Genomic DNA, 19,216 nt, shown 5'->3' with positions numbered 1-19,216 from the left:
TCATTCTGGACCAATCGTTTCTGCAGGGCTTCGAATGATTGGTCAGATCTTCTATCCAATCCCTCTTCGACCTTGCCGTGCCCTGCCAGACTGCCCTTCCACCAAACCCTGGACCCTTGTCCTAGAACATTCTAATAACCCCACCCCCCTTAACATAATACAATTAATGTAACGTAATTAATACAATATAATTGAACTATACCCTAACTTAACATAACTTAACTTTTACTTATAACATCTCTCACCCGAACAGGGACCCCTGACATTCAGGGGTCCTGCTGAGAACCCACCCTGCCTCCAAGAGGGGGTTGTAAGCTTTTCCCTTCTGGACGGAGTAATGCCTGGCAGAATTTTGCTGGATAAGGAGCAAGGAGGACACTGCATTACCATCAGCCCTCTGAAGATGGTAGGAGTAGGGCTACATCTGCCCCATTTTCTGATTTCCCCTTTGTTAGTGTTTCTAAAGCTGCTGTAAAATGGGAGCACGGATGTCTGTAGTGGAGAGAGACACTTACAAATCATTCAAGTTGAGACTAGAGAACCGAGGAAAAAAAATTGAAAAAAAGGAGCTTCAAGAATTTGTTTGATGGGTCTTCAAAGATGCCATAGAAATCACTGAATCTAAGTTAAATCCTACTCTCTACTAGGACTCAGTTGGAAAAGGCATTAACAGTTTGGCTGAAAATTGGAATTGCTCAGCACAAAATTAATTCCTATTTTTCAAAAAATGTATGATGTATTCCAGTTGGAGGAAGAGGAGAGAAAGATGAAAATATAATTGCTTGGAGAAGAGAAAAAATTACTAGCGCCTCTCCTGACTGTCAGCATCAATCCATCCCTTCAGTGGGAAGCAGAATCAACCCTGGAGGACTAAACAGTTTACAAACCTGGCAGTCAGATGTAACACAATAGCCATCCTTTCCTGGATTCAAATATATACATTTTTCTGTTGATACTTTTTCAGGAGCTGTCTTTGCTACTTCACACACCCTGGGAAAAAGCCCTAGACATTATCAAACACTTTTCACAACTTTTCTCTTTAGAGATAAAGGAAATCCTCAGAATTCCTATAGGAATTCCTAAAGAATTCTTAAAGGAATTCTGAGGAAAATATACATCTTTAGGAATTCCTCAGAAAATATATACAAATAATGGCCATGGGTACAATTCACACAAAGTACAACAATTTTTTAACTTATGGGGAGTAAGTTACAGGTATTCTCCATTCCTCCACAGGACAATCAGTAATTGAAAGGACACACATTCTTTGAAAGACCTTTTAGAAAAACAAAAATGGAGGCCTTATCAACAGTAGAAAGGCTGTCTAAGCCATGTATGTTTTTAACCTTCTTAAAAATTAATTTATGGAATCAATACTGCCAGTTTTTTGACATCTTAGCAATTGCACCCAAGCCAAGCTGAAGGAGAGACCACCAGTTCTGATCAAGGACCCTGAGACTTCACCAATCTCTGGCCCCTTTCTGTTAATTCCATGGGGTAGGGGTTATGCTTGTGTATCCACAGGTACAGGACCCAGGGGGATCCCCACCAAGAACATTAAGCCACATCTACAGCCACCACCAGAAACAGCAACAAACCCCAACAACTGACACCAAGAAAAAGAAGGAGACAAGAGAAAGGGGAGCTCCCACAGCAGGTTGAAAACTTGGATCTCCTTCTTCCTCTGTTGCACCTTCCTTCTTCTTGGTGCTACTTGGATAGTGCCGCAACCAAAACAAAATATTAGCACATGGACATGGCTGTCAGGACTTATAAGGTTTGTGCTGTATGAACTTATCTGACCACAGTGATTCTGTTTAGCCCAGCAGAAGCTTTTTTGCATAAAGGGGTGGATAAACTTCAAATCAAAGAGGGAACCAATTGGATTAACAACCTTTTGAAAGGAAGGCATCTATCATCCAAATTGATCTCTATTATAAAGACTGGGCAAGTAATTTTGCTAGTAGTGATGTAGATAATACTTATTTCTTCTTGTATTTTCAAGTTAATGTTTAAAACCCTAGAAAAAACAGTTTTCCTTTCTACCTTAGAAAAACAAAAAAAGGGAGATGTTGGGGGTAGTGTGAATAATGAAGGAGACTTCAATTTGAGGCCATGGGAAAACCCTCTTTAATTACGGTGAGCAAGAGCTCCCACCCATGAGCCTCTCCTTCAGTTATTCAAATTATTCCTAGAAAGTCCTGATTTCTCTGCATTACCGTTGGATAATTATTACTACATTACTTCTAAAATTCCTAATACTTCTTTCCTGTTGGATCCATTCCTCAAACCCTGCCGGAACCCCTCCCTTTTTGGGAATCTATAAGTACCCCTGCAAACCCTGGAACCCAGCTTTTTCTGGTTTGTTCTTCCTACTGTGCACGCTGCTTAGTTTGTTGTTTCGCTATTACACTAAAGTTGCTTTTCCGAACAATTGGATCAAGCAGTCTCTCTCCTCAAAGTCGCCAGGGCCATTTCTTGGATAAGCCACTTGCCAACGACCCAGGATAGAATCAGAGGGCTTCAGTACAGAGCCAAGGTCATGGATACACTTTTTATTCAAAACATATTACATCATGGCCATGGGTGTGATTTCAGCAGGGAAATGCCATGACAGGAAATGAACGGAGGATCCTTCTGTCTGACTCACTCTAACAGAGAGGCCTTGGGAACAAAGCACCACCACCATTTTTTCCCCCCATTTTTGTCCTTCCACAGTAATTTTTAGGACACGGGACTGAGATGGGTGGCGGGGAAGTGACAGCTCTGACACACAGCTGAAACCATCAGGGCCAGGGTGGCATGTGGCACTGTTTTTCCACACCAGCAGAACAAGGCAACCCAGAATGATGACACTGAAACCAAGTGAGTTCAGCCAAGCCAAAAGGGAGTCCAGCCAAGCCAAGTGCAGCCCAGCAGGGTGGTAGGAAGAGGCAGTGAAGCGGCAGATCCCATTCCCACACACATGCCCAGCGTGGCGGGCTGATGGCAGCGGCAGTGCCAAACAGAGCTCCGCAGGGAGACAGAGACACCCATCGCCATTGCCACTGCCACCATCACTGCCGCACAGAGGGAGGAGAAACTGCCACTGCAGGTCCACAGCTGCTCCAGGCAGCACCAGCAGCCCCCATCTACCATCAGAACCATTCCGTAAGCCCTCGCCATCCTGTCTTTGCTCCGGCGCCCCATGTGACACTCTACCTTTCTTGGCTACGCCATTGCATTCTTCGCACAATTTTCTTCTTATTCTTTCATACTGCTTTATTTTTTACCTTCACTACATTGTAACTCTAACATCTTTAGCTTCTCATAAATTGTTTTTTCCATTGTCCCCCTCCATTGTGGTGGAGAAGGGGAGAGAGGAGAGACTTTACAAGGTTTATATCAAGAAGAGGACACAAAAAGGAGGGAAGGCCTTAGAAAGGAAAAACACACCTCATGCTGCCTCATTTGGAACAAATAAATGTGTAATTTTCTTAAAATCCAGCCACAAAGACTCTTTGGAATCTTGAGAGCCAAGCAGCACAGGAACCTGGAAACCTTGTTGTGAGATGTCGCAAGTTCGGGCTTGCTAGGGCCCTGTGGATGGAAGAGGCTTTAAATGCCAAGTCACGGTGAAATAGCAAAATAAGCCCCTTCTTCTCCCTTTGGGACCCCAGCTTCTCTCTCTTTAACCACACAGGTTACTTCTCCTTAACCCCTGCTATTGGACAATTTCTGATCCCCTCTCGCCCTCTTTAGTGGGCTGTTTTAGCCCATTCTAGTTAGCAGAGCCGTCGCTGGAACCCTTCACAGACCCCAATAAAGCCATCGCTGTGGAACTCCAGAGCTGCCTTCTCCTCTCTCCTGTCTGTCTTTCGGTGGGCCTGCGTGGTGCCAAAGCAAGCCAAAGAGCTGGAAATCATAAAAGAGCTGATATTCACTAAAGACCTCATATCCCTTAAGCTTGCGAAGGTTGCCTGTGGCTAAGAGTGGCTTGGGCACTCGCACAGTCTGTCCCCAAAGGACTAAGCTATCAATCCTGTGCTGCCTGCTCAGGGGCAAACCTGCCCAGCAGGAAGCCGGAAGAGTGGGACAGTAGAGGACATTGCTGGCTCAGAACCTTTCAGGAGCATGTCTGTGGGGAAAGGGGCAGATCAAGCCTTGCCCTGCTGAGGCGATGCCCTACTCTGCATGCCCCACTCCCCCAGGCCTGCATCCCAGCCCAGCAGTGGCCGCTGGTCCCTGGCACACCAGAGGCAATGCTCCACACCTGTGTCTGGGGCCCCAATCCTAGCACCTAAATGGCCAGGCAAGTGGGAGCCCCATGTGGGGGAAGGCCCCAGGAAAGCCAGAGGGTACTTCTCACCTCGGGATATGTGGCCACCACATGTCTTGACCCTGCCTCCTCTTAGAATTTCTACCAGCTGAACACCACTGGAAGCAGGAGTGGTAGCGATGTTGGTTCTTTTCTCTCATTCTCTCCTTCTCTTTATTCTCCAAATTCCATTCTCTCCGATTTTGCAGTAACTTTCAATCTAACAGGCTTGAAGGTTCAGAAGTTGAATGGGCTAAGTTAATGCTTCAGGGAATGTTTTGCGTTGATTGAATCCTGCTCGGAATTTTTTTTGCTTTTCAAGTTCTTTAATTTTCAAAAGTTTCCAGGGCTGGTTTTTTTGTTGTTCCAACCTCTTGAGAACATCGTGTCAGTATTTCTCCCACTTTTCTAACTCAGAGTTAAGACATGACCAACTGAACAAGTTCTTTTAAAGTGTCTCAAAGAGCAGCCTTCTTGGCGCCACAATTTTAATTGGCACTGCAAGCAGGGTACTCTTGAGGTGATGTGGGCCTCTTATACAACAGTAACTGCTCGTGACATAGGAATGGAGAAATAAATTGTCAGTCAAAGCTGCTACTTTCTGGCAGACAAGTAATGGAATCCCACACAGAAACGGATCTGAACTGCTCTCCACTGACAGACTTGCCAAAAGATTCTATAGAAAGCTTATCCAGCCCCAAAGACAGTCGGGGACTAAGGGAAACTGGCCCCATCCACAGTTACTTGGGGAGATATTATGATTTTGGTAGAAGAAAATGAAACATTCCCAGTAAAGGACCATGCCTGCTATCCATATGCATGGAGGTTTGACTCAGAGAGCTGAATGTTGCCCAACAGCTGGAAAAGGAGCTGAATCGGTTGCAAATTGCCTTCCCGCTGAACACCCACCTGCGCCTCAGCCTGTGGAGAAGCCCGGCTCCCTCCCCCTCTGCCCACAGCAACACAGACACTCCCAAACTTTCCCCACAACCACAGCCACAGCAGCATTTCCAGCGGGGACACCACTGCTCTGCTCCTTTTTGCCCTACTCTGCTCATCTAGTCACAGCTGCAAGCCTGTATCTCCACAAGAGGTTGTGGCCTGGAGGCAACGAAGGAAGAAGAACTTTGCACGCTTCCAAAGAGTGCCACAAACCCCATCCATGGGTCTTTCCACATAGAAGAAACACCTGACCATACAGAAGTAAATTTAGAGCTGTTTCACAGGGTGAGAACAAAGGGAAGCTTCCAGCACAGTGAAGGTTTTATTTATTCTAGTATTTATTTTGACTATCAGGCTAAACAAACTACAAACTCTGAGCCATAAAATAGAAACAACAAACTATGAGCTATATACTAGAAACTTCAAACTACGAGCTATAAACTACAAACTAGAAACTGCAAACTACAAAAACATCAGTGGCCTCTTCCAGGGCTAGTATCTCCTGTCGGCCATAAACTGCTGCGTTGCCACGATCAGAGGCGTCAGGTCGGAGGTCGGCTTGGCTGATGTTACAAATGGATGCTGCCCAAAGAGAAAAAGAAAACATGAACTTCTACTTTCCTCACAGGCTGAAACAGGCTTTCTCTGGCTACCAGAAAGGTACAGAAAGCAGAAGGGAGGGCATTCTGGGCACCTCTGCCTCCACCTCCAGGATCTTACTACAAGAGGCAAACATGGCTCCCAATCCCACAAATCCATTATTCCAGATGTCTTCAGATTAAGGAGATCTGGTCGAGGTGACCTTGAAAGGCTCCTCCCAAGGCATCCTAGGCCAGGATTCTCCCCTGTTTTCCTTTGAAAAGCCCCAGACTGGAGATCTTAGCAGCGGGGCCCAGCAGACACCTTGGAATTGAGCAGGTGAGGAGCCCCTGGCAGCAGGCAGCTGGTGCAGCCTGCAGCCATTTTGCCTTTTACCTGCAGGAGTTCCTGGGCAGACCAGCGCCTGTCCTCCTCCCTCTCCAGGCAGCAGTGCAGGAAGTCTCGCAACCACGCGGACTGTTGCCTGGGCTTCTGCAGCTTTGGCCTGCCCCCGCTGCTGATCAGCTGTTGAACCTAGAGAAGAAGGAAATGTCACTCTCTGCCTGTCTCCTTCACATCCCAGCTGCTCACACAGACCCCACTGGACAGGCTCCACTCTCCGGTGGCACTTTCCTCCCTGCCCGAGCCAGGGAGATACCTTTCCTTCTCCTACTGAAAGAACCCAAAGCCAGAGGCAGCCATAGCCAGTCCAATATGCAAAGGCTCTTGCCTTCACCCTGATTTCACTGGCTGATGGAATTAGGAGCAACTCCATCAGCAAAAGCACACTTGGCTTCTCTCAGCACTGACACCAGCTCTACAGGCCATTTGGAAGACGGACTTTCGCCTAACTCTACTGTTTCCAAGGATCACTCCATAAAATGCAGCTCAGCACTGCTCACTGCTCTCTTGAGCAGAGCTCCTACCAAGCAAAATGCATCACGATTTTTTCTGCTGTTCCTGCACTGAAATGACAAGGGGATGATCTGGACAAGGAGCACGAGAGACTGTGCAGCCTGGAACCTGTCATTTTCAGGTGTTCGCAAGCTTCCCAGGCAGAAGAATGGGAGCAGATTTTGTTTGAGTGACAGCAGTATCTGAGAGCAGTTGCAGCGCACCGTGCGGGAGGTTTTCATCCGGTAAGGAGGCGCTCCTTCCACCATCTCGATGCCCACAATGCCAAAGGACCAGATGTCCACTTTGGGGCCATAGAGCTTCCTGGTGAAGATTTCTGGTGCCATCCAGTAAGTAGTCCCAACAGCTGATCTCCGTTTGCTCTGCTCAGCGGTGAGCTGAGCAGCGAGGCCAAAATCAGCTGAGGAGCAAAAACAAGCCAGCGTGAATGAGGAAAGCAAACAAAAGAAATCCCCACTGTTCCAATGTCCAAGAAGGCAGCGTGGTACCCAGCTGCCATAAAGGGGCCATGCTGCCATTCCTCGGGCCTGCAGCTGAGGAAATACGGAATTGGCTACTTAGCAGAAGCCTCCAGTTCCAGTCAGTGCCTTTTAGTCCCCTGAAGCTATTAGACTGTAAGTGCCTTGCTTGGGAAGGGACACACACACAACCCAAAGGCACTCCTGAGCCCTTGTTCCCAGCAACACCTCCCTGCCCCTTGAGGCTGTGCTCTGTGCTTGCAGCAGGGCAGCCCGCACTGCCACAGGCAGCACTGCAGGGAACCAGCAGTCACCCAAAGGCAGCCCCACAGCGCAGCCTGCCACGGCTGAGACTGGCCAACAACACCCACCCAACTTGACAGATCCGTCCAGACCCAGGAGAATGTTGTGGCTTTTGATGTCTCGGTGGATCACTTGCTTGGAGTGAAGGAAATCCAGGCCTTGCAGGCACTGAGAGAGGAAAAGGAAACACCAGCCTAAGTGGATTTCATTCCACAAGCAGGGAAGTGACACTTCTGCAGCGCTGCAACATTCCTGGGGGATGCAGAGCCACGGCAGGACAGGCTGCTGGCAAGGGCAAGAGCTTGCTGCTCCAACACAAGGACAGCAGGGCCTTTCTAAGTGAGGCTGTGTTTGCTTCTGAAAGAGAAAGGGCAATTCTTCCTCTGGCCAGTGCCCTGCAAACCCAGACTGAAGGAGCACTGCTGCAGTGGCTGTGCTCTCTCCAGTCAGACAACAGTAGATGCTTTTGCAAACACCACTTTGAGTGCAAGGCTCTCCTTTGAGGCTGAACTCTCTGAGAGTCCTTTGAGGATCTCCTTGTCTTTGCCACTTGTTTGACATTGCGCCGTGAGCACCTTTGCCCTTCCGGGGAAGGAACGCAGCATACACAGGCTCCAGGCAAGTGTTTAGAGAGGCAAACACAAACACTCTAGAAGAAGGGCAGGCACACTGGCAGGCACTTCAGATACTCTTGCTACTGCCAGTCATTAGAGAAAGGCAGAAAGGAAGCTTGGAAGATGAAATCTTTCCTCTCCTTGTCACCCATGTGGAAGGACCATCCTGGCCAAGGCATGGGAAGCACAAGCGCCATCCCTTACCTCCCGAGAGACAGCTGCTATCTCTCCTTCTGCCATACGAGTCTCCCTGATGACATCGTGTAAGGAGCCTCCATCCATGTATTCCATCACGAGCCAGAGTTCCTCATCCACCAGGTAGCTGAAAGGAGGAAACAACAGCCTGGAGGTGAATGTGCGCACTTACACGACCTGATGGATTCTTGTTTCTGTGTCTCTCTCCGAGGAAGACAGGAGGAAGTGAGGAGTCATTCACTATGCTCTACAGGCCTTGAACTCTGGGCAGTCTAAAAGACTGCTTGCTATCCACACCAACGCAACAGGTCGAGGGAAACATAACCTACAGTGCTTTGTCAGCACTTCAGACCCCTGGGGAAACAATCAAACCCCCAACCCAACATAACTATGGGGAGAGAGGACAGGAACTTTGAGGCTGATGGCTCAGTAAGATGGGGCCCAGTCTTGTCTTTGAAAGCGCCCTTCAAACTCGGTATGCCAGAAAAGATTAACGCAGCCCCAATGCAATCTCCTCCCAAGATGCCGTAGATCAGCCCAGAAACAGGAATTATCAGCTCCATCCTCTACCAGCGGCCAAAGCAGTGGTTGTTGAACCTCTGGCTTGCAGGATGTGAATGACCTTTCCTGGCAGAACAGCAGAACCACTCACCTGTCTAGATAGTTCACAAGGTTGGCATGCTTATTGCCACGCATCACCTGGATTTCATTCAGGCACAGCTTGCTGCCGCTCTCTTGCGCGAGACTAATTTTCTTTATGGCCACCTAAAACGACACAGAAAACCATGAACCAAAGAAGTCTGTGGCACAGGACCACAAGGGCAACACAGAGACAGTGATTATGGGGTGATAGTGCTGGGCTGGGCCAAGCTGCCTTGGGACTGGACATCAGACCACGTGCTTGGGCACCTCCCAGGACACAGAGCCACACACACTTTGCCTTGTAAACCTGGGAGAAACACGGTCTAAGCTCTCCACCTCAAAGCTCTAACAACACTCACTGAGCCCTGGGCCAGTCTTCCCCTAGGTCTTCGCCATGGTCTCATTCCCATTTTCATTCACACACCTCTTGCAAGCAGGAACCCATTTGGTGCCAGTAAAAATGAAGCAAAACTGCTGGGAAACCTTTGGCACTTCTAGGGGCTTGATCATTACTCCAGCAACCACTGGCATTCTCCAGTGCACAACTACAAAGCAAACTCTTACAGGCATGGCAGATAAAATGCTGTCCTAAAAACATCCTGAGGGCTCTTCCCCCTAAGAATTACAGCCCTTCATACTTCAAGGAAAAATTGCCGGGACGGTGAAAACATCCTTAGTGACACCTCCAAATAACGCAGCCCTGGAATTTCCTCACTTTCAGGAATTTTCATTTCACTCCACCGAAATACTTTCCTTCACACCACTGACATTTGCAATTACTGCCTGACTTCAAAAAGAAAAAACCCCAGCCTTGATCTTCTAGGGATATACACCGGGCTGTAAACAGGGCTTAGGCCCTTGAGAGACTCCTTGCAGACCTCGCTCTCATAGCACAGTTCCAAGGGCAGCACTGCAGACGGCTACAGAACTACCAGCACAATTCCCATGTATCTGCTAACAGCCAGAAATGAGAATTCAGGAAGCCTGCAGTCCCAAAGAGCAGTGCCATGCTCTGAGACACCACCTGGGCACTCAGACCCAGCCAGCGCGTCCTGCTGTGACAGACACCGCCTGGCCTCCCTGCATTCCCTGGGGCAGCTGAGAAGCACAAAATCTGTCCCCACTGTATTTGGCAGGCGGACACTGCTCTGCACTTCATTGGCCTGTGCAACAAAGCTCTACTGGCGAGCCAAAGCTCAGCCACAGCTCACAGCAGAGGGGAGGCCACTCGACAGCTGCAGAAGCTGCGGCGCTGCTTGACGCTTACCTCTTCTCCTGTGGCAGTCTCCACTGCCATGCACACCGTGCCAAAACCCCTGGAAACAAAACAGCAGCCATGTAACAGCCATTGGAGGAAAGCCTCTGGACACGGATCCCTTCTCCAGATTGCAAGGAAATTAGTGTCTAATCACAGCTGCAGCCACAGCCAGAGCAGGGAAAGGCTTCCATTGCTCCACACACAAATGGAGAAGGCCTCAAAACACAGGATCCTTAGACAGCTGTGTTCTGAGTCCAGAGCCGTTGGCAGCTGCTTCTCTTCAGTGCACCAGACACGGGGAGGACTCTGCTTTTCTGGGGGCTTCTTGTACATTTGGCTTCTCACAGAGAAAATGGTGCAAATCAGTCCCATTTCCAGTCAGCAGAGCCGGCTTTCTAAGGGAACAGCTTGGTGGATTCTTTGCAGGAAAGGCCTAGACCCCACAGGATCCACGAGGGCTCTGCCCTCATCATCAGGCAGATGATGCCTTTTCCTCTGGAGTGCATTGGCCCCAGGCATTGCCCTGAAGCTTTGCGATTTGCCATCTCAGCTACAAAAGAGAGCTGCTTCTTTCATTTCTGCTCTTGGCTTCTAGACTAGGTGCTGGTCATCCTGACCACTGCACCTTCTTTTCAGCAAAATACTGGAAAGAAATGTTAGCCAGAGCTGCTCCCTGACAGCTGTCAGCTGCTAACTTGACCTTTGAGGCAAGGAAGTTTCTCCTCCTTTCATTCCCAAGCATTCTGTATTCTTTTGAGACATGCAGAAATTATTTCTCCTAGGAAAAGCGGCAAACAGGTGCAACACACTCGAGGGACAGGAGAGCAGCCAGGTGCTGCTCTTTGCTGCAGAAAAGACACTGCCAGCATCCAAGCTGTCTTTGCCAAGCTGCTTTCGAACCACAGCTAAAGATGCTGCCCAGTACTGAGAGATCACCAGGTATCATCTTAACGCAGTGTCTGAGCAGCTTTGGAGCTTGCCTGACGTCGTTCTGGGGAGATGTGACACCAGCAAAATGCACAGGCCCTCCCTTGGAAGAAGGAACTGTGGCTGCACTCACCCTTTGCCAATTGTTTCCAGTTCCGTGTATTCAGCCTCAGGATCTCCCTGGCTCACCAGCATCTCTGTGAAAATCCCAAGGAAAGATGCTCACTTCAAAAGAGATCCCACCCTGCAGCAGATCAGAAAGGCAGCCCCACTCTCTGGGACACTGGGCCCTTTCAACTCAGCACTCGGGAAACCACACCACCACCCAACCAGCACCAAACCTCAAAAACAACAGCAGCAAGACAAGCAGCCCTGCAGCACAGATGGCCTGCACAAAACTAAAAGTCTAAACTAAAATCTAAGCATGTGCAGAAACAGTCAGAGGAGACAGGGACCTGAAAACGGGAACCAAGATTCTTGTCCAGCAACGTTAAGGGCAGCAGGAAAAACAAAACTTTTCTGTTCTTGGCAATGAAAACTGTGACTTTCAAGAAATGACTTAATCTTTGCAAATATCAGAGGCGTCTTGGCTTCTGGAATCAATTGTTATCAACAGCTGCCCTTTCCAGAACAGGAAGAAAATTGCAAAGTGCTTCCAGCAGTAGCACAATCTCCAGCTCTCTGCAGGACAATGCCCTTCTGCCTTTCAGGAGCAGCAGCTCGTGTTCCAACCTACTGTGATGGGCCTTAGGAATGAGGTCCCTCAGCCTTTAGGACAGGCTGAGTTCTGAAGATGACCTTGGCCGTGCCCCACAGGAGCTCCTTGAGGCCTCCTCATTGCCTGGGTCACGGCCTCCTGCTCAGCCAGAAACAAGCTCTGCTTTGCCTTTTGCCTCCAGGGAAGCTCAGGCAAAGCCAAACCAGGCTGAGCTGCTCTCAGAGGCAGGAGCAACAGCCCGCTGAGCCCTCACCACCTCACAGCACAACACCAGGTCCTGTGTGGAGGCCTCAGGACCCGGCACTCAGCTGAGGAGGAACAGGAGGCGGGACAGCTCACACCCACACAAGCACACACAGGCACTGCTCCAGCAGACAAGGATCACAGAGGACGTACTCAGCGTGGCCAGGCACTCGTCCTCTGTCCCCTCTCCCAGCCGCTCTCTGCTGCCAGAGGAGCTGGTCGTGCTCCAGATGCACGAGCTGCTCCTGCTTGACTTGCCAGCCTGGGGACTGGAGGCTCCTTCAGAGCCTTCCGCTGCAGCTCGTGCAGGTGCCAGGACACAGGAGGTGGAGCTCTGGGACAAGAAATGAAGGAGGGTCACAAATGTGCCTGGCAGAGATGCCCCTCCCATCCCATTTCAAATGCAAGCCCCTAGCAAGATGCTGCTGGCCACAGCCAGGGCTCTTCACCCCTCAGCTTTTGCAGCCCGCTTCTCCGGCTCAAGGCCCAAAATCCAAAGGCTGCTTTTACACCACGGACAAAATGACACCACAGACACTGCTAACCAAAGTTGGCACTTACTGATGTTGTTTGCTCTGGCCCAGGGCTGACAGCAGGGGCAGCTTCATCAGCACCTTCCTCCTCTTCACCCTCTTCCTCAGGTACAGCGGCAGCCAGAGCAGGTGCTGACGCTGCCCTTCTGCTCTGTGGACACACAGCAGCATGAGGGACACAAAAGAACCTGTCATTCAGAACCTCACCTATATTCAGCTACAGGCCCTGCTGCATCTCAGCTGTTCCTTTAGCTACTGACAGCTGCTCTCTGCCGAGGGCCAGCTCCCTCCTGGGGACAGTGTCTCCTCATATCCTGCAAGCTTCTGAACTGCACCTTTGCACCGCTCTCTTCACTGGGGATGGGGAGCCTGCACAGCCACTGGGCACCAAGGGCCTCCCTTGTAGCCCAGGAGCATCCAAGGACATCCTAATGCTCCCTCTTGTCTCTTGCTAAGACAAATTCACAGCCCCTTTCACAACAGTAGGAAGGTGATGCCTAAACATCCAGCTTCCAAGTTCCATACTCGTTTTCCAGGCCTAAGTGCCTTGGGGAAGGGCTGGAAAGATTCCAGCCCTCAGCATCTTCAGCCAGGTACAGGAGGTGCTGTCTGATCTGAAACTTGCAGCTATGCTTTGCTCCAGCCACAGGACTTCCCAGAGCTGCCACTTACTGATGCTGGATGCTCAGGCCCTGCAGTGGCAGCAGGTGCAGTTTGGTGGGCATCTTCCTCCCCTTTGGCCTCTTCTCCAGGAGGACACGCAGCCACAGGAGGCTCCGAGGTTGGTTTTGGGCTCTGCAGACAGACGCAGCGTGAGGGACACGTAACCTTCTTTATATTCAGCTCTAGAGCCAGGTGCACTAAGGAGAAATCATCTGCAGAGAAATGGGATTCCAAGGTGCTCAAACTCAAGTAAAATGAGCCAGTGAGACGGGACTGCACTCTCTCGTACAGGAGAGATTCCATCGTGGCTTCAAGTACCCAGCAGCCCCACTTCCAGCTGCTTAAAAGCTCTGGAAAGGAACTGGAGAAAACCGCCCGCGATCCTCCTGCTGCTGCTGCTGTGGCTGCAAAGAGCCCGGACTGTACTTTCATTCATCCAGCCAGGCTGGCACTGGACTGCAACAGGCCACAGCTCACAGCTTGCTCCACAATGGTCTAATGCTACCAACGCCAGAGGCTCCTTTGCCACTCACCCAAAGACCAGATTCTCTCCAGGCACGGGTGATGTGACCTGCAACACACAAGGGAAGAACATCCAGATGCTGTAAGAAAACTGCCTGGGCTGGGCAAGCCCACGAAAATGTCAACCCAAAGACAGAGCATTCTTCTTTCACTACATCGGCACTCCAGCAGCAACCCATGCTCTGCTGTGTCCCACAGCAAGCAAGACAACAGCACAAAATACTGCCTGCTGTCTACCTTCTGTCCTCTCTGTCCACTCAACCCATAGAAACTTGAGACTGAGCAAGTCCCAGTGGTTCAGTCATTGCTTCTGCCCCAGCCCACCCAGCAGCAGCCACAGCTCCTCTCTTTCCTGTACTTCAGTTTTCTCAAGGCATTGCTTGCAGCAATTGCCATGAACTTACTGAAAGCCTTTCCCCAGAGAGGTTTCGCCCAAGTTCCCCTTAGCCATGGTGCCAGTTCTATCGTGACACAGCACAGGAACAGCTGCTGTGTTCAGGAGCATACAAGATCTCCTCTGAAATGTCTCTCCCAGAGGCCTTTTCCAAGCGGGTTCTGTGATTTCATCACAGAACGAATGGTTCTTGCAGCGCTCAGAAAGTGTCAAGTTCCACAGGCACATGCTGGGATGAGGGAATGCAGACAAGAAGACCTGATCTGAGGCACTTTCCCTCAGTCCTGGAGAGCAGTGCACAGCTTTTACAAGGACTCCTGCCAAGCTCTCCCAGTCTTCCCATCCTGGAAGTTCTCTTGCTTGAGCCAGCAAACCGAGGAGACTCCAGACCCCATTGCCAAAGGCTATGGCACGGCAGGAGTGGAAACCCTGCGGGCTACATTACAAAGGCTGCCCACGCCCCCCTGGCTAGAGACACCCCCTTCTTAGCTGCAGCTGTGGGCAGTGGCTTCACCCAACTAAAGGCCTCTTTGTGGCATTTGGGTTTCCATATGCTGCACTGAACAAAGACATCTACTTACGTGCCAGGTGGGTGAAAAAGTACCCAGAATAAGCCACGGAGAACGCCGTGAAAGCTGCAGCACACACTCCCTCCATGGCTTGAGCAGCGCTGCTCAAGTCTGCACCAGACAACGCCTCTTGGGTGAAAACAGAAATACTCAGAGTCCTGCTGGCAGAGACCTCGTCGACGCGCAGGTTCCGCCTGCAGTGAGCGTGCCACAGAGCTGCTCTGCACACTGAGCCCTTCCGGGCCTCGGCACAGCAACTTTGCCTGACAACGCTGCCATGCGGCCGCTGACATCACAATAGCAGCGCCCTGGGCTGCTTTGTGAGCTCAGGCACAGAACCAGACCTTCTCTACAGCTAATGCCAACAAAAGCCTGCAGAGTTCTCCTCTACTGCAAAGCAACACAAGAAGCCCTCCTAGTCCATAACCTTGTACTCATCTAAGAGTAAAAGCACACTAAGCCCCCCTGGCCCAGACTGAGAAGCTGAGCGCTGAGAAGGGTCCAGGATGTGAGGAAGCACATGAGTGCTCTTTGGCCACTATTGCTTCTGAGCAAAAAGCAGAAGGCTTCTTCCAGCTGGATCTTCCTTTGTTTTAGAAAGCAGCAAACAGGGAGAAGCACTACTTCAATTACATGTTGAGCTTTCTCCTAGGTACAGTGTTGAGGTCGGTTTGAATAATGAAGGACACTTCAATTTGAGGCCATGGGAAAACCATTTGTACTTAGGGTGAGCCAGACCTCCCACCCATGGTCCTCTTGTTCAGTTATTCAAATTATTACTAGAAAATTCTGGTTTCTCTGCATTACCACTGGGTAATTGTTGCTGCATTAATTGTAATATTCCAAATCACTCTTTCCTGTTGGATCCATTCTTCAAACCCCACCCGGATGCCTCCCCTTTTGGGAATGTATAAGTATCCTTGGAGACCCTGGACTCCAGGCTTTTTCTGGTTCATTCTTCCTACTGTGCACGCTGTTTAGTTGGTTATTTTGCTATTACATTAAAGTTGCTTTTCCAAACAACTGGATCAAGCAGTCTCTCTCATCAAAGTCAACAGGGCCAGTTCTCCAGGAAGCCACCGGCCAGGTGTCTGAGCTTGGACCAGAGCGCTTCCCCTCTTGTTATGAATATGAACGAGGCCAAACTTCCTCTGGAGAAAGAGGTTCTCCTTTATTAAAATAGCTGCAAGGAATGGCGTACCCAGGATAAGCCCGAGCACCCACACAGCGAGCCAAGAACACAACAGTGCGCTATCCCCAAGTGCACTGGCTTGCCCCCAGAAAACAAGTTTCTAAAAAGAAGTACCTCGAACCAACCAAACTACCCCCATTTATAGCTGCCTTCAAGTCCAGGATTGGTCCATTTTGGATCTGCATGGTCATTGGTCCATTTCCAGGCTTCCCATTGGTCTTTAACGCCATTCATTCTGGACCAATCGTTTCTGCAGGGCTTCGAATGATTGGTCAGATCTTCTATCCGATCCCTCTTTGACCTTGCCGTGCCCCGCCAGACTGCCCTTCCACCAAACCCTGGACCCTTCTCCTAGAACATTCTAATAACCCCACCCCCCTTAACATAATACAATTAATGTAACGTAATTAATACAATATAATTGAACTATACCCTAACTTAACATAACTTAACTTTTACTTATAACATCTCTCACCCGAACAGGGACCCCTGACATTCCGGGGACCTGCTGAGAACCCACCCTGCCTCCAAGAGGGGGTTGTAAGCTTTTCCCTTCTGGACGGAGTAATGCCTGGCAGAATTTTGCTGGATAAGGAGCAAGGAGGACACTGCGTTACCATCAGCCCTCTGAAGATGGTAGGAGTAGGGCAACATCTACCCCATTTTCTGATTTCCCCTTTGTTAGTGTTTCTAAAGCTGCTCTAAAATGGGAGCACGGATGTCTGTAGTGGAGAGAGACACTTACAAATCATTCAAGTTGAGACTAAAGAACCGAGGAAAAAAAAATTGAAAAAAAGGAGCTTCAAGAATTTGTTTGATGGGTCTTCAAAGATGCCATAGAAATCACTGAATCTAAGTTAAATCCTACTCTCTACTAGGACTCAGTTGGAAAAGGCATTAAAAGTTTGGCTGAAAATTGGAATTGCTCAGCACAAAATTAATTCCTAGTTTTCAAAAAATGTATGATGTATTCCAGTTGGAGGAAGAGGAGAGAAAGATGAAAATATAATTGCTTGGAGAAGAGAAAAAATTACTAGCGCCTCTCCTGACTGTCAGCATCAATCCATCCCTTCAGTGGGAAGCAGAATCAACCCTAGAGGACTAAACAGTTTACAAACCTGGCAGTCAGATGTAACACAATAGCCATCCTTTCCTGGATTCAAATATATACATTTTTCTGTTGATACTTTTTCAGGAGCTGTCTTTGCTACTTCACACACCCTGGGAAAAAGCCCTAGACATTATCAAACACTTTTCACAACTTTTCTCTTTAGAGATAAAGGAAATCCTCAGAATTCCTATAGGAATTCCTAAAGAATTCTTAAAGGAATTCTGAGGAAAATATACATCTTTAGGAATTCCTCAGAAAATATATACAAATAATGGCCATGGGTACAATTCACACAAAGTACAACAATTTTTTAACTTATGGGGAGTAAGTTACAGGTATTCTCCATTCCTCCACAGGACAATCAGTAATTGAAAGGACACACATTCTTTGAAAGACCTTTTAGAAAAACAAAAATGGAGGCCTTATCAACAGTAGAAAGGCTGTCTAAGCCATGTATGTTTTTAACCTTCTTAAAAATTAATTTATGGAATCAATACTGCCAGTTTTTTGACATCTTAGCAATTGCACCCAAGCCAAGCTGAAGGAGAGACCACCAGTTCTGATCAAGGACCCTGAGACTTCACCAATCTCTGGCCCCTTTCTGTTAATTCCATGGGGTAGGGGTTATGCTTGTGTATCCACAGGTACAGGACCCAGGGGGATCCCCACCAAGAACATTAAGCCACATCTACAGCCACCACCAGAAACAGCAACAAACCCCAACAACTGACACCAAGAAAAAGAAGGAGACAAGAGAAAGGGGAGCTCCCACAGCAGGTTGAAAACTTGGATCTCCTTCTTCCTCTGTTGCACCTTCCTTCTTCTTGGTGCTACTTGGATAGTGCCGCAACCAAAACAAAATATTAGCACATGGACATGGCTGTCAGGACTTATAAGGTTTGTGCTGTATGAACTTATCTGACCACAGTGATTCTGTTTAGCCCAGCAGAAGCTTTTTTGCAGAAAGGGGTGGATAAACTTCAAATCAAAGAGGGAACCAATTGGATTAACAACCTTTTGAAAGGAAGGCATCTATCATCCAAATTGATCTCTATTATAAAGACTGGGCAAGTAATTTTGCTAGTAGTGATGTAGATAATACTTATTTCTTCTTGTATTTTCAAGTTAATGTTTAAAACCCTAGAAAAAACAGTTTTCCTTTCTACCTTAGAAAAACAAAAAAAGGGAGATGTTGGGGGTAGTGTGAATAATGAAGGAGACTTCAATTTGAGGCCATGGGAAAACCCTCTTTAATTACGGTGAGCAAGAGCTCCCACCCATGAGCCTCTCCTTCAGTTATTCAAATTATTCCTAGAAAGTCCTGATTTCTCTGCATTACCGTTGGATAATTATTACTACATTACTTCTAAAATTCCTAATACTTCTTTCCTGTTGGATCCATTCCTCAAACCCTGCTGGAACCCCTCCCTTTTTGGGAATCTATAAGTACCCCTGCAGACCCTGGAACCCAGCTTTTTCTGGTTTGTTCTTCCTACTGTGCACGCTGTTTAGTTTGTTGTTTCGCTATTACACTAAAGTTGCTTTTCCGAACAATTGGATCAAGCAGTCTCTCTCCTCAAAGTCGCCAGGGCCATTTCTTGGATAAGCCACTTGCCAACGACCCAGGATAGAATCAGAGGGCTTCAGTACAGAGCCAAGGTCATGGATACACTTTTTATTCAAAACATATTACATCATGGCCATGGGTGTGATTTCAGCAGGGAAATGCCATGGCAGGAAATGAACAGAGGATCCTTCTGTCTGACTCACTCTAACAGAGAGGCCTTGGGAACAAAGCACCACCACCATTTTTTTCCCCCATTTTTGTCCCTCGACAGTAATTTTTAGGACACGGGACTGAGATGGGTGGCGGGGAAGTGACAGCTCTGACACACAGCTGAAACCATCAGGGCCAGGGTGGCATGTGGCACTGTTTTTCCACACCAGCAGAACAAGGCAACCCAGAATGATGACACTGAAACCAAGTGAGTTCAGCCAAGCCAAAAGGGAGTCCAGCCAAGCCAAGTGCAGCCCAGCAGGGTGGTAGGAAGAGGCAGTGAAGCGGCAGATCCCATTCCCACACACATGCCCAGCGTGGCGGGCTGATGGCAGCGGCAGTGCCAAACAGAGCTCCCCAGGGA

General features: G+C 48.8%; 1 protein-coding gene across 1 annotated transcript; it reads right to left on the bottom strand.

Moving 5' to 3' along the window:
- Positions 1 to 5,731: 5,731 nt before the first annotated feature.
- LOC132322495 (serine/threonine-protein kinase PAK 3-like) lies at positions 5,732 to 16,194 on the bottom strand. Its single transcript, XM_059836986.1, has 13 exons — positions 16,079 to 16,194; positions 14,808 to 14,966; positions 13,297 to 13,419; positions 12,653 to 12,775; positions 12,245 to 12,423; positions 11,264 to 11,327; positions 10,213 to 10,261; positions 8,956 to 9,068; positions 8,313 to 8,430; positions 7,563 to 7,662; positions 6,937 to 7,133; positions 6,215 to 6,352; positions 5,732 to 5,821 (listed from the first exon to the last, which is right to left on the bottom strand). The coding sequence occupies exons 1-13, from the start codon at positions 16,192 to 16,194 to the stop codon at positions 5,732 to 5,734; spliced, it is 1,569 nt and encodes a 522-aa protein (XP_059692969.1).
- Between the last annotated feature and the right edge of the window lie 3,022 nt (positions 16,195 to 19,216).

Source organism: Haemorhous mexicanus, chromosome Z (genome assembly GCF_027477595.1).
Source record: "Haemorhous mexicanus isolate bHaeMex1 chromosome Z, bHaeMex1.pri, whole genome shotgun sequence".
NCBI classification, from domain to species: domain Eukaryota; kingdom Metazoa; phylum Chordata; class Aves; order Passeriformes; family Fringillidae; genus Haemorhous; species Haemorhous mexicanus.
This window is presented reverse-complemented; position numbering and strand designations above follow the sequence as displayed.

Bases quoted from the DNA above. Each gene is read 5' to 3' on its own strand.
- LOC132322495 (XM_059836986.1), bottom strand. From the start codon at position 16,194: ATGGCGTTAAAGACCAATGGGAAGCCTGGAAATGGACCAATGACCATG. The intron at 14,967-16,078 runs GTACTTCTTTTT...CGCTCACTGCAG, and splicing joins GGTAGTTTGGTTGGTTCGAG to GCGGAACCTGCGCGTCGACG. The intron at 5,822-6,214 runs GTAAAAGGCAAA...CTCTTTGGGCAG, and splicing joins CTGCCCAGGAACTCCTGCAG to CATCCATTTGTAACATCAGC.